General features: G+C 47.4%; 2 protein-coding genes across 4 annotated transcripts in view; one reads left to right on the forward strand and one right to left on the reverse strand.

Moving 5' to 3' along the window:
• Positions 1-1,194: 1,194 nt before the first annotated feature.
• LOC147916220 (uncharacterized) lies at positions 1,195-12,457 on the reverse strand. The gene is made up of 3 exons (XM_087434973.1): positions 11,263-12,457; positions 10,802-10,911; positions 1,195-8,359 (listed from the first exon to the last, which is right to left on the reverse strand). Exon 1 carries the CDS (start codon positions 12,455-12,457, stop codon positions 11,372-11,374), a length of 1,086 nt encoding a protein of 361 aa, XP_087291099.1. The 3' UTR covers positions 1,195-8,359; positions 10,802-10,911; positions 11,263-11,371.
• Positions 12,087-14,625, forward strand: part of MAP3K2 (mitogen-activated protein kinase kinase kinase 2) — a 107,592-nt gene continuing 105,053 nt past the window's right edge. Inside the window, exon 1 of one of the 3 annotated variants that reach the window (XM_087435018.1) lies at positions 12,087-12,331. The gene's annotated coding sequence lies outside the window, so the exon portion shown is untranslated. Of the gene's footprint in view, positions 12,332-12,379; positions 13,087-14,625 lie in introns of those variants that run through there. The other 2 variants (XM_087435019.1, XM_087435020.1) reach the window with 2 other exon arrangements.

Genomic DNA, 14,625 nt, shown 5'->3' on the forward strand with positions numbered 1-14,625 from the left:
TGAACCTCAGTTTCCTCCCCTGTAAAATGAAGAAGATAAGACCTGTCTCCCTGAGTTGTGATGAGGCTGGGGAGGGCCTCAGGAGAGCATGGCCTGGAGGCCAGCAGCATGAGTAGGAGAGAAGGCATTCTGCAGGGGACCTGCAGGCCTGAGGGGACTCAAGGGGCTCCCGAGGTGGGGCTGGTTAAGGACCTGGGCCTGGAGAGCAGGGAGTGATGAGAATGAGACGGAGGGGCTAGGAGGCACAGAGGCCCCACGATGCAGCCTTGTCTGCCTGCCACACAACAGAGTTCAAACTTCACGCCATGGGCAGTGGGAGCCACTGAAATGCTCTGAGAAGGGGAGTGACATCACCAGATTTGTATCCTTTACACTGATTCAAACAAGAGATTCCTGTAGCCATAAGGAAAACGGTGGTCAAAATCTGACACTGTGCAGTGCCTGGAAGACACCCTGTGCGATGACTCAGGTAGAGAAAAGGGAAGCTGGAGTTTCCAGTGAGCCCTGACAGCGAGAGCAGGCAGGCTGAGGCATGAAGGCAGCTGCACCCTGCACCCCACCCGGGGAAGAGACCTTCAGCACTTTTCTAACTGCAAGACATGACCCTGAGAGCAGAGAGAATTCTCCAGTCCTGTCCTCCGAGGGGCTGCCCTAGAGAATCACATCAGTCCCCGACCCCTTTGGACAGGCTAGGCATTTGAGCATATAAGGTGGGGTGTCATCGTGAAGACGTACAGGGGTCTGTACCACACAGACCCCAGTTCGAATCCTGCCTCTTCCACTTACAAATTAGGTGTCTGGGAAAGCTAGTTAACTTTGCCCTGGACTAGTTTCCTCATTGTCAAACGGGGGGAGGGGGTGAGTGTGAATGAGTTAATCTTTAAAGTCTGCTGTGAGCCCCCAATGAGGAGTCCCTCTTAATGTGATCTCATATTCTTCTTTTACACATGAGGCGGCTGGGGTCAGAGAGGTTAAGTGACTCGCCCAAGGCTACATAGCTGGCAGAACCAGGAGCCCAGTGGTGGTCTGACTCTCTGTAGCCCATGTTCCTTCGGGGAACACGCAGCGATCCCACAGCAAGGAGAGCCGGCCGCCTACACCCAGCCTGAAATGACGGGTGCCTGCTGACCTAGTCCTGGGGCCGGAGTGCGCAGCGATGCGTCACCCCAGCCCGCTCCAGCTGGGAGACCCCTCCTCCCCGGCCGCACACAGGCTGAGGCCTGGTTGCCAAGCAATAGGACACAATATGTAAATACAAAGCAGTCTCTCGCTGTAACGGCGAGCGTTCTTGCGCTGCTGTCTTTTCCTGGATCCTCCCCTCGGCCCTCCCTCCAGCTTCTCCTGGGGCAGTAGGTTTGATCCTCGGGCTGAGTTTCCAGACCAGAGTGAATGCGGACTACAGAGGGTGGACTCCTCGGGTGGACGTGGAGTCTGCCCGGGCGATGAATGGGACAAGGCTGCGCAGGGCTGGGAGGCAGGGAGGTGGGAAGGAGGTGTGGGCTGCAGACGGGATGGACTTGACCATCCCGGCTGGGTGAGGGCGCTGGTGCCGGGCAAGACTTCCTGAGAAGGCATCGGCAGGACCGGAGGAAGGCTCCTGCGACGGAGCGCATGCCCACTGCCCGGGGGCAGGAGGGGCTTCTGCTGCTCTGGGAGCCTCGGGGCGGTGACAGCATCCTGTGTGGGTCTCAGTGGCACCTCTCCTTGAGCCTGCACTTTTTAAATTCCACCTCGCATTACCTGGTTACCAGTTCAGCTGAAGACCTCTTGAGAGGGTGGCTCCCCCGGGGTGGGCCTCTGCCTGCACACTTGCCCGGCTCATGCCCAAGACTGCCTACATGGGAACAGCTGTTATTTTAGGACTCCTCTCCTGGTCAGGCACTGAACTTGGGGCTGCATGTACATCATCCCGTTAACCCTCGCAATGACATTGTAACGTAGGTATTATTTTTAATCAGCTTTGTTAGGCTTAATTTACATAGAATAAAATTCACCAATTTTACATGTACAATTTGATGAGTTTTGACAAAAGTATACAATCTTGTAACCACTATCGCAATGTTCAAGACATAGAAAATTCCCATCACCCCTCTACAGACAGTACACCCCCTTGGCCCCTGGCAACCACTAACCACTATAGTTTTACCTTTTCTAGACTTTCATATAAATGGAATCATATAATATGTAGTCTTTTGTCTGCCTTCTTTCACTTAGCATAATGCTTTTGAAATTCATATTATCATTGGTTTGTTCCTTTCTTTGCTAGCCAGTTGATGAATATTTGGGTTGTTTCCAGTTGGGGGCTGTTATGAAACAAGTAGTTATGATATACAAGTCTTTGTGTGGACATGTTTTCATTTCTCTTGAGGAAATACCTAGGAGTGGAATTGTTGGTTCATTCAATAGGTATTATTATCTCCATTTTATAGATGAAAGATTGAAGCTCAGAGAGGTTAAGCAGCTTGCCTGAGCTCACACAGCTTGGCAGAAATTCAAAGGCAAGTCTGATCTCTATGGTGGTCACCCATAGGAAATAGGTATTTTTTTGAGTTGAAAGTACTTCTTTGGTCAGTAATTACTGTAGTGATGTGTACATCGGCTGAATTCAGCTGTGTTCAGGTTCACAGCTTGCATAAATAGACTGACACTGAGCACAAGCTGCTGAGCCCAGCATGTGCACAGCGACATAGGTCACTCTTTGAGGGCATTTCAGCAGGTGACTTTAGGAAGCTTAAGGGGCAGGGCTGCAGGGTTTTTGTTGGTTTCATTTTGTAAAGGTGGTGTTTGCCAGGTGTTCCCACCGTAAAGTTACTATTTTCCCTTTGTAATTAATAATTTGAGAGGAGAGACTTTGAGAGTAAGTACAGTCGTCCCCCCTTATCTGCGGGGGATACATTCCAGGACCCCCAGAGGATGCCTGAAACTGTGGAGAGTACTGAACCCTATATGTACTACATTTTTTCCTATACAGACGTACCTATGATAAAGTCTAATTTATAAATTCGGCAAGTAAGAGATTAACAACAATAACTAATAATAGAACAATTATAACAATATTTCATAATAAAATTTACCACAATTCTTAGCAACTCCAGCATACGTTTTCTTTTTCTTTCCTTATTAAGTCGAGAACTTGCACTTTTTCACTTAAAGGGAGCACTTTACAACCTCTCTCTGGCATATCCGAATTGCCAGCTACTCTTGTGCTTTGGGGCCATTATTAAGTAAAATAAGGGTGACTTGAACACAAGCACCATGATACCGAGACAGCTGATGTGATAACCAAGATGGATACTGAGTGACTACCAGGCAGGTAGTGTATACAGCGCAGATCCGCTGGACAAAGGGATGAATCACGTCCCGGGTAGGATGGGGCGAGATGGTGTGAGATTTCATAACACTACTCAGAATGGCTCGCAATTTAAAACTTACCAGTTGTTTATTTCTGGAATTTTCCATTTAATATTTTCGGATCAGGGTTAGCCATGTAACTGAAACTGCAGAAAGCGAAACCGTGGATAAGGGGGACTACTGTATCCTTTTCCTCATCAAGCTTCACCCACTGGTTTGAATATCCATTGTGAATTTCCTAACTCCACCATTCCTTTTACATTTGTTGGTTGGCATTCTTCGGTCAGGGAGAGCTTTCTCTTCTTCCTCACTTATGTTTATATCATTATACCTCCTGAGTTATTTTATTATATGGGATTTAATCCATTACTACCATTGTTTTAATGTTCAACATGTCCCCGATTTGGCCAGAAGCAGTCCCTTTAAGCTGACTCCTGTGTCCTTTTAACACGTCCCCATGACTTTCTGAGCACTTCCTTACTCTATGGTGTAAGATGTTCCAGGCTCTTGTACTTCTGCACTAGCCCTGGTCCCTTTCAGTGGAGAACGGCATTCAGAAACCAATACTGGGGCTTGTGGTTACTGGGCTGTCTGACTTCGAGGCCCCTCAGGCTACAGGGTTTTAAGGCAGCGGATTAGGTGAAAGGCAGGGCCATGAGACTGGACTTGTAAGTGAGGACTCAGCAAAACCAGGCATCAGACTGTAACGGAATCTATAGTAAGTGCTGGGTGCACTGGGTGGGGGAACCCAGGCCAGGCCAACCAGGCAGTGCAATTTCGTAGCTCAGAAATATCTCTACAAACTTCATAAATTTATAAACCTCCTGGGGTGGGTAACATCTTTCTGCTCTTCTTGCTTTGGTGTGAATTACTTCCAGGGCAGAGGACAGGAGAGGCTGGTTTGCAAGGATGGTGGTCGGGGGTCAGGGAGAGTTGGGGCAGGTGTGGCAAGGGAAGATCGGTCTCAGGGGCTCCAGATGGTAGATTGTGTCTCCCACTGCAACAGAAAACTGCACGGATTTCTCCTGCACAGACCCTGTGCTGTGATCAAGGCTCACTGGTCGACTGGCTCATAAGAGCCTGGTCATCAGAGTGAACTCCAGGGATTAGAGTGGTGACTCATGTGGGGCCACAATCTCAGAGTTGGTCTCCCTGAAAATAACTGTGCCTCCTGGTGGTGTCTGGGTGCCCTCCATTCTGAAGGGCCCACTAGCTTTGCAGTCGACTAGGGCAGGGGCAGTGCTGGGCCTCTTGTGGGCACAGGTGGGGACAAGTGCTCTCTGTTTCTAATGGCTTTCACACGCCTTACCCTGCTGGTGCCCACTGCAATCCTGGGGCAGAATGCCTTTCTTTTCTGTCTTCCAGATGAGAATGCTGAGTGAGCCCAGCCAAGTAGAGAGGCACCAGTCTCTGCCAACTCTGGTGTTCTTCGTGGTTGGGCCTGGCCATGGCAGCGTGGCCGCTGTTTGAGGGCACAGGGAGCTTCACTCTCTGAGATTGGTCTGAGCAGCCTCAGCAGTCTGGAGGGGCCGTGGGGTCAGTAGCACTGCTGCCTCTCAGGACACTGAACCCAGCCCTGCTCAGCTTCAGCCAGGCAGGCCTATGATGAAGAACCAGGCCTTCAGATGAAGAAAGGACGCCAACCCTTGTGACTTGACTTGTAGGAACCAGCTGTGGAAGGAGCTACATGACACTGGGTAGAGGGGTATGATGAGCCTTAAGGATGAAGATGACTAACTCTACTTAAGGATGAAGATGACTAACTTGTCTCTGCTGGTGTCAGGCCCCTTGATGGTGTACTGAGGGGGCTTAGGATCCTGCAAACCAGCTCTGAGAGGAAGCTCAGAGGGCTTGGAGTGAAGGAAGCCAGTGGTTTTAAGAATGGCAGGGCTGAACCTGAATGGTAGAGCCCCAGGTGCTGGGAGAGGCAGCAGAAGGCACAAGACAGGGAGTGGTGGCCTAGGCATTTGGCAACCAGGGAGGGGCTCTGGGACCTGGCAGTAGGGAGGGACCATGAGACATCAGGCACTAGGGAGGGCCTGACAGATGGACCCCTGTGCAGGGCTGCTCCATGAGGTGTCCCAGGGGCCTAGTGACAGCAACCCAATCTTTCTCTGCCACTTTTTCCTCATATGCAAATAAAAATAATTCTGCTGACCTACTTCTCAGGATGTTTGTGAAAAATAACTAATAAAACATGGTAAATTAAAAAGAGTGGGGAAGAGGCAGAGAGAGAAGCAAAAAGAGGAACAGGAAGAGAATAAGAAGACAATATAAACAGGAGAAAAGGAAGAAAAGATAATTCTCATTTTGCTGTCAAGTCACAGAAGTCAGAAGCTAGGAGCGGACCATTACGGGGATGCTGCAGTGGTGCAGACCACCAGGAGGTCCCAAGCAAACAGCCAACTTTAAAAAAACACATCATTATTGTTAACAATTTGATGTTTTAAAAGCACATCTTTTACTATAAAGTCTTAGAAGGCTCTAATTCAGATAACCCATATGATTTAAGCACCTCTGGGTCCTTTCCAGAAACAGGAAGTTCTCCCCCAATGGCAATCTATAATATTCCTTTTGCATTGTATCATGAAAGCGAGCAAAATCAGCTAATGCTGGGACAAAGGCTAAGGGAATGAGAAGGGGCCAGTGATTCCCTGTATGAGTTTCACTTCTCAGATTTAAGTTAGCATTGCTAGCCCACGTGGTCCCTCTCCTTCTGCCTCAAACACCAAGGGCAAAAAGAAATCTCTCTCTCTATTATGTTCCTCAGCAGCCAAGAAGCTGTCATTAGTCTATATCCCTTTTATGAACATCTTTCATTAAAAAGAAATTAGAATAAAGTTAAAACTTTAAGTATAGATAACAGCTACTCAAATTTATGTTTATAAGTATGAGGGAAGATAAAGAGAAACGACTTATGCTGTGTAAGTGAAAAAAAGCAGGATACACAATTGCATGTAGAGGATGATCACAACTACTGAACACTATCTAAAAACTATCTAAAAACAACACCGGCACAACAAAAATCTACACATAGAGAAAAGATTGGATGGAAATAGAGCTACAGAAGGAATGAGGGATATTTTTCTCGTGTTATCCACATTTTCTATTATTAATATGTGTACTATAATGAAAATATGTAACAAACATAATTAAAAAAATATATGTACTAGCAACTGATAAACGAAAGAATTAGAGATGATCAAGATCATAGAAAATTCAAGACAATCCTCTGTTAGAAATCTTGTCATATGGCCTCTTTCCACACTCAGAAAACTTCTTGGGCAATTCCAAACAGCAGAGATCCCAGAAATGCCTTTTCTTTGGTTGTGGAAGCACTGTGGACTTTTTATCAGAGAATTTACCTTACTAATGTTTTGCTTTTTGAAACAGCAAAGTGAGATTCCACACCAACCGCCTTGGGGATAATAATAACAGACTTGCCACAGGTCATTTATACAGTACATGGTATGCCTAAGGGGCCACTCTGGCTCCCCAAGTCCTGACTCCACGCACTTCTCACAGCAGACACTGTTGGCAGCTATGCTTCAGCTGTCCATCCCTCAGCTCCCTCGTAACCTGACCTGGGTTTCTGTCCAGACCTGGACTGGCAGTGTGCCCAGCCCCGCGGCAAACCTCCTGTGGGCTGAACCTATCATGGTAATGCTGACTCCTTTGCAGGCACAGGCATGTGGCCCAGCCAACGTGATGCTATTAGGAGTAGGTTTAGCTACTGGTGACAGACATTTACTCCTCTGTCATGTGGAAGTACAGAGGAAAGTGCTCCAGACTGGGAAGGGGGTTCTGCTTCATTCCTGTGTGGCCCCTTGTCCTCACTCTTCAAGATGGCCTGTAAGTATTTCAGGATGGAGGAAAGGAGGGAGACAGAGGGGCAAAAGCAGTGTTCCCTTGAGGAAGGGTCTCTCAAGGATGGTTCTTGGACCAATACTTCCACTATCTCCCTTTTGCCAGTACTTGGTCACATAGCCATATTTAGCTGCAAGGGAGGCTGGGAAATGAACTCTATTATGGGGGGCCTATATGCTCAGCTAAAATTTGATTACTATGGAAAGAGGAGCATGAACTTGGGGGCACTGTTAGCAGATTTTGCTGCAAAAACAAAAGGGGCAGTCTGCTGGGGGGCTGATGTGAGATTGTCCTTAATGAAAAGAGAATCCCAAGCACACCTAGCCTCAGACCTTGGTTTCTAATGTCATTCTCCAATAAAAGGAAATAAGGCCCTCTAGAGAAATGGCTGATTTCAGGATTGGGGCAGGGAATATGCAAGATGAATCTGGCATATCTGGTAATGCCAGAAAGTAAGGAAGCACCCAAAAAAAAAAAAAAAAAACAAAAACTCCACAATGATGGGGGCATGTCAAAGGGTCAGAGGAGCCAGTGGAAAGAGCTCCTAATGGCCAAACCTGGAACAATTTGAGCAACAGAATAAATAATGTAGTACTGGATTACAATCCAAAGTGTAAAACAAATATCTGTGAGTCCATATTAATTTAAATAAGTGATTGCATAAGTAACTGAAGGAGAAGAGACAAATCTCACACACACAAGAATTCCAGGGAATTTCTGTAGATAGTCTGCACTTAGGGAAGTGGAGCATACTCCCCACTCCTTTGGTGTGAGCACAGTGACTTCTTTGTGAAGAGTAGAGTATGGAAAGGGGGAAAAAGAGTGGAGCAACCTGATAATCAATAACTCAAACAGGCAATCAAGGTCAACCTCAACAGTCATAATTCATGTGCACAGTATATACCTTTGGTAGGCTGTGGTGAGAATGGCACTTTACCTCTGTGATCTTCATCCCCAAAACCTATAACCCTAGTCTAATCATGAGAAAAGTATCAGACAAACCACAGTGGAGGAAGAGTCTACAAAATACCTGACCGTAATCTTCAGAACTGTCAAGGTCATCAAAAACAAGGGAAGTCATAGCAAGAGGAGCCTAAGGAGACATGATGACTAACTGTAATGCGGTGTCCTGGATGGGATTCTGAAACAGAAAAATGACATTAGGTAAAAACTAAGGAAATCTGAATAAAGTATGGACTTTAGTTAATAGTAATGTATCAACATTGGTTCCCTAATTGTGACAAATGTACCATCCTGATGTAAGATATTAATAATAGGGGAAACTGGATGTGGGGTATAGGGGAACTGTCTGTACCATTGTCTCAATTTTTCTGTAAATCTAAAACTGTTTATTAAAGAGAGAGAGAATGAATGCTTCCCCTCCTTCCTGTGTGGGAGGTCACATTTTGGAGCTGAGGTATCTTCTGACTGCAGAGATGACCATTCACAGCCCTCACCAACTCTGGACCCATCTATTGGATTTTTGTGATGTGAGAAAATAAACTTCACTGTTTAAGCTGTTTGGGGCCAGGTGTCTTGTTCCTTGCAGCTGAATGCATACCAACTGACACTCCTCATATCCCTTTCACAGCCACTACTCTGGTTTAGACCTTCATCTCCTTACTCAAGAATTTTAGCCTGCTCCAACACCCTTCCTTCCTAATCTCCTGGTTGCTCTCTTCCTTCTCTGGCTTTACCCCCTGCCGGCATCTCTCCCAACACCCCAACACCCTGAAGTCAGCAACTCTTGCCATTCCCAGGACAGGGCATGTTCTCTTACACTTCCAAGCTTGTGCACACTTGAATCCCTCTGCCTGGAATGCCCACTCCTCCATCCTTTTTTCTCTCAGCAAATAACTACCCCTGGGTGAAGTTTCAGCTCACCGGGTGCAGTAGGCAGGATTCTCACATGTCCCTGAAGATGCCTGCCTGCTGCTAGACACCGCCTGCATAACCCTGGGTACTGGGAATATAATGAGGTGCACTCCTATGATTAGGTTACACTGTACAACACAGTTTACTTTAAGAATAGACGATTATCTGGGTGGGCCTGATTTAATCATACGAACTCTTTAAAAGCAGAGAGTTTTTTCTGGCTGGTAGCAAAAGAGGAAGTCAGAGATTCAATGTGTGAGGGAGATTTGACGTGAAAGAAATTCTCTGTTGCTGTCTTTGAGGATGGAGGGGGTCACATGGCAAGGAGTGTTGGTGGGCTCTAGAAACTGACAGCAGCCCCTGGCTGACTGCCTGCAAAGAAATGAGGACCTCAACCCTACAACCACAAGGAACTGAATTCTGCCAACAAGAATGAGGTTGGAAGCAGATCTTTCCCAGGTCTTCAGATGAGAACTCAGCCTAACTGACATCTTGATTTCAGCCTTGTGATACTGGATAGAGAACCCAGCCATGATGCTGTGCAAACTTCTGACCTACAGAACTGTGAGCTAATAAATAGGTGTCATTTTAAGCCACCACATGTGTGGCAGTTTGTTATGCAGCATTAGAAAAACTAACACACCATGCCTCCTCCCTGAAGTCTTCCCTCATTCCTTGGGCACACCTGTAACATCTTCTCTGCTGCTGTGGCATCTCATACACATCCCTTCTATATGGCAAGTCACTTGGTATTATAATGATCCATCTACCAGTCTGCCCTCCTCACAAGATTCTGAGTTTCTGGGAGGTGATGGCAACTACCACTTTATTATTGCAATCCCAGACACAGAGTAGGAAGGCAAAAAATATCTGTTGAATGACGGTTTCACCAAGAAAGAGAAAATCCCAAGATCACTAATTTGTAATCATATATACTGAAATAACCAAGGATGCTGGAGATTTAATGTCTAAGCAAGAGGAAAAGTCACCAATGTAAGAAGGGAACAGAGGAAAGAAAAGAGAATATTATTACTATATGTGTGGGGTGTTTCTAATGAACCAGAAGTGAATGAAGTCCCCAGGTATGGTAGGTGAGGGAAGGGAGGGAAGGAGAGAGCAGAGCTATGAAGAAAAATTCATCTCTATATTACTTAGTAAACAAGTATTTATTGAATGCCTGCTATGTGGTCAGGCCAGGAACTGTGGACGACAATATAGAAGTTTAAGATTTAAATCCCTCCCTCAAGGATATTGAGATCCTCCTTTCTGTGGCACACCAGGCTTAGAACCTTAGAACCCAAAGGAATCTTAAAGACTTTGATTTTAGGTGCATATAAGCTTAAAAGTCCTCCACGTTTTAAACAGGTGGGAGCAAACTGATTTTCTATTTAGCTGTCTATTTTTGAGGTCCTTCGGTATCGGCCCTTCTTTGTGTTGGCTGCCTAATTCTCTGCGGAGGAGATGAACCGTTATTTATCAGATCAGTCTGATAGTCACTCAGGCTGTTTTCAGGCTTTCACTTTTACAAACACCTGTCAATGAACCGTTCCTGCACCTCTGACACTTCTGCTAATGGGTCTGTAATAAAAATTCTAGGAAAGGGACCCAAGCCTTTTGTTATTACACAACACCCTCTCCCTCAGTCTCTGCCCCACGGATGCCAGCTCCCCTGACCCGCTAGGGCCCCTCACTTGGGGGAGTTGCTTACCTCCGGGCCCGGTGGGTGCCGTTCCCATCTCGCTCATTTCAACTGCTGTGGTCTGCAATAGGCAGGAAGGGGGTGGGGTCCATAAAATGTACCGAGAAACCAAGTAGACGCTGGACGAAGGAAAAAAAATGGTACAAGATGTTGCAAGGGGTATTGGAGGAAAGAGGAGATGGGGCGGGAAAGATGCTTTCTGGCTCAGAGTAGCGTGGGTTAAAAGCAATCGCAATGCAGGTTAGTCACAACATGGAGGGCCTCCAACGCTAGCGCGACCTATTTGTACTTTATCCTGTGGGCGATAGGGGGTGAAGGAGGGACTCCGTGGAAGAGATTCGCGTTTTAGACTCTGCACTAGATCTGGGGGTGCAGTGTCAACTCATCTCTCTGGGCCGAGATTTCCACATCTGCTAAAGTGGAAAAGTAAGACTTGCGGGGCCCACCTAGAATGATGGTGAGAACCAAACCTGTAAAACTCAGAAGGCCGATCTCCAGGGAGGAAGTTTACGCTTAGGTGACAAGCCGACAGTGATTTCTAAGTCCTTTAGAAAAAAATTCTGAAACGAGATCCAAAAATTAAGAGGCAGATGGCTTTTCGCCTGCAAACGCCTTGCTATGGCCTCGGAGTGGGTCGCAGCCCCTCCTTGCCCGCCACTCCCCGCTCGGCGGCTCGAAGCCCCCGCGGGAGACCCTTCTCGGGATCTGCCGTGAAGCCTTGCCGCCGAGGACTCCCTCAGACGCTGGAGAACCGAGGTGCGCGTGCCCGTGCGCGTGCGCGGAACAGGGGCCCGGAGCCGGCAGCTCGGAGCCAGGGGCGGGGCCGGCGCTGGGAATCCCCACACCGCCGAGCAGGCGGGACGACCGGACGTGCAAGGGCGCAGCCGGCCGCTGCGCAGGCGCGGGCACGCTCCTCTCGGCCTCCGCGCGGTGCTCCAGGACAGGCGCGCGCCCGCGGCGGGTTCCGCTCCCGGCGGGCGGAGGGCTGCGCGCGCCCGAGCGGGCCGGCCGTGACGTGCGCCGCTCTACGCCCGACGTCACGGGTCGGTGTGTAGTGGCGGCCGGGCTGCTCTCAACGGCGGCGTCTGACGAGGGTGGTGCGGCTGCTGGGTGCGGCGTTCGGGGGTCGTGCGGCTCGTGGCGGCGACGACGACGAGGACGACGACCGGGAGGCCCGGCACCCCCAGCCGCGGAGTCGCCGCTCCAGCCCCTTCTCCGGCCTCCGGCGGCGCCCGGCCCGCGGCTTCCTCCTTTCCTGCCCAGCTTCCCGCGGGCCTCGGGGCCGCGGCGGCAAGAAGCACCGGCCGGCCGCGACGGTCCTCGCGCCCGCCGCCCCGCCCGGCCCGGGCTCCATGTGAAGGAGGGACGGGCCTGACCCGGCCCGCGCCTGAGTCCTCGCGCGCCCCTCCGGCCCGCGGGGGCCCGCGGCCTCCCCCCACCGGGGGGCGCGGTGACAGGCCGCGCGGGGGCGGAGGGGCGGGCTCGAAGCGGCGGCCCCTCCTCGGGCCTGCGGCTCCCGACGTTCCCGCGGAGCGGCCGGTACGTGCCTGTGTGTGTGTGTGTGGGGGGGGGGGGGGCGCCATCGCCGCCTGTGAGCAGCTCCCGGGCGGGGGTTTTGCTAGGGGGTTGCCCCGCTCCCGGTGGGCGGACCACCGGCCCCTGCATCCTGTTCTGAAGGCCGGGTCTGAGCGGAGTGGACTGCTGGGCCGTAGCTGTCAGACACGTACCCTGCAGGGATTTTAGAAGGGAGATTGCAGCTGGTCCTTGGGAGAAGCAGAAATGTTACGTGCATGTTACATGTTACAAGCGAGAAAGTGCTTGTCTTTGCACTGCCACAGTGTGGTCATCTATTGATTAGGGTTGATTCCCTCCTCTCCTCTTAGCACTTGCTGTGCGCCCCGCAGTTGTCGTGCATTGTCTCACTGCGTCTTCTCAGCCCCGTGAGGTGGGTACGTCTCTCCCCATTTTACGGATGAAAAAAATGAGGCTCAGATAGATTAAGGAACTTGCCCAAGGTCATGCAGCTGGTAATCTGGGAAGCCTTGATTTGAATATGATGTCTTTTCTGTAGGACTGTATTTCTGCGTCTTGCAAAAATAAATATTTGAGGAAAATGAGATAGCTGGAGAGTTTCTTCCTGGGAGTAAATTCTAAATTCATAGGTAGATATAGTTTACTTGCCTCTTTTTTTTTTTTAGTTACTTTTAAAAGATGGCTCCTGGCACCTTTACCTTTTTTGCAGTAGGACTGAACAGAGAAATTTCTCCTCTTATCAAAAAGAAGACATATATTTGGTAAAACTGCATATTTCTTGAAAAGTTTCAATTTTACTTGTACAGTTTATTCTTAATGCATACAGGGAACTCGCAGTTGGGTTATTTGCTTGAGATTTCCTTATTGCAAAATTTGTTGCTGGATTATGTGGCAATGGCAACACAGTAATTTATGCATTGTCTTATGCAATATTTCTGAGTTGAGTGTCAAAATTTAATGTGTAGAATATTGTAGAAAGTTACCTTTTAATGGTGTAATTTTTTTCTTTCATTTGTGTTTAGCAACTATCAGTATTTATAAACTAACTGAAAATTCTCATTTTAGCATTAACCTGTACTGTTTCTTTGATTATGGTTAGTGAAAAAGAGCCTTTCCTTTTCTCTTTACAAAAGAAAATGTTGATAAATTCCTTTGAATAATTGAAGCTTTATGTGTAGTCGCAAATGTTTAAGAAATCTATTGATGACCAATTATAGTACTCTGTAATTTTCTTTAGTGTATTATCAGGTTTAAGGAAATTTGTAGTTGAATGTCTTTGTAATTGTAGAGAAAAGGTCAAATTATAGAGTTAACAGGTGGATGGTGCACAGATTGATTTGTTGTTTGGTTAAAATATAAACGTGTGTTCAGTCTTGTTGAATTATGTTGAATATGATATCATGATAGAATGGTTATCTAGTCATGCTCTCCATGTGTGTCTTTTGAGAGAACTAGCTGTTAAAGGCTTATCTTAAATAATTGCATTACATTATAGACTCAATCTTTTAAGCAGTGTTTTAGGTGGAGCTTTCATTCCTAGTGTATCTTATTGCTACCAAAGGGATAAACTGTATTTAATAGATGCTGTATTAAAATGAAGTCATGTTTGGTTCTCCCTGGTTGGCACAGCTTTGGTTTCAGGTTTTTTTTTCCCCTTGTAGAATTGGAACTCTCTAGGCTCCCCTTCACCCCTGACTTTTTATTATGAAACAATTTCAAGCATACAGGAAATTGGTAATAGTGAGCATACATATGATGACCCTCTAGATTCAACATTTGTTGACATCTTGCCTTATTTGCTTTATCTGTAAATATGTGTATATTATTTTTGGCTAAACCAGTTGAAACTGAACTGTAGACATTATGACATTTCACCCCTAAATAGGTCAGCATGCATCTCCAAAGGACATTTTCTTACATAGCCAAAATACCATTATTGTTAATATTATTAGTTAATATTTTGCTATTGATAATTAGGTTAATAGTTTCATATTGATAATTCCTTAATGTAATACAATATCCATCCATATTTAAATCTCCCCATTTGTACTCAAAGAGCCTTTATGGCTTTTTACACCCAGTCCCACCAAACCAGGATCCCATCAAGGTTTATTCACTGCGTTTGGTTAAGTCTCTGATCTCTTCTAATCTAGAACAGCCTCACCTCCCCCTTTTAAAATGACGTTCATATTTTTTAAAAGATCAGGCCAGTTGTCTTATAAAATAAGTCTCATTCTTGATTTGTCTGAGTTTTTCCCTTATGGTGTCATTTAGCGTGTTCCTCCGTTCCCCCTATATTA

Source organism: Ceratotherium simum, chromosome 9, assembly GCF_057802395.1.
Source record: "Ceratotherium simum simum isolate JZ-2026a chromosome 9, ASM5780239v1, whole genome shotgun sequence".
NCBI classification, from domain to species: domain Eukaryota; kingdom Metazoa; phylum Chordata; class Mammalia; order Perissodactyla; family Rhinocerotidae; genus Ceratotherium; species Ceratotherium simum.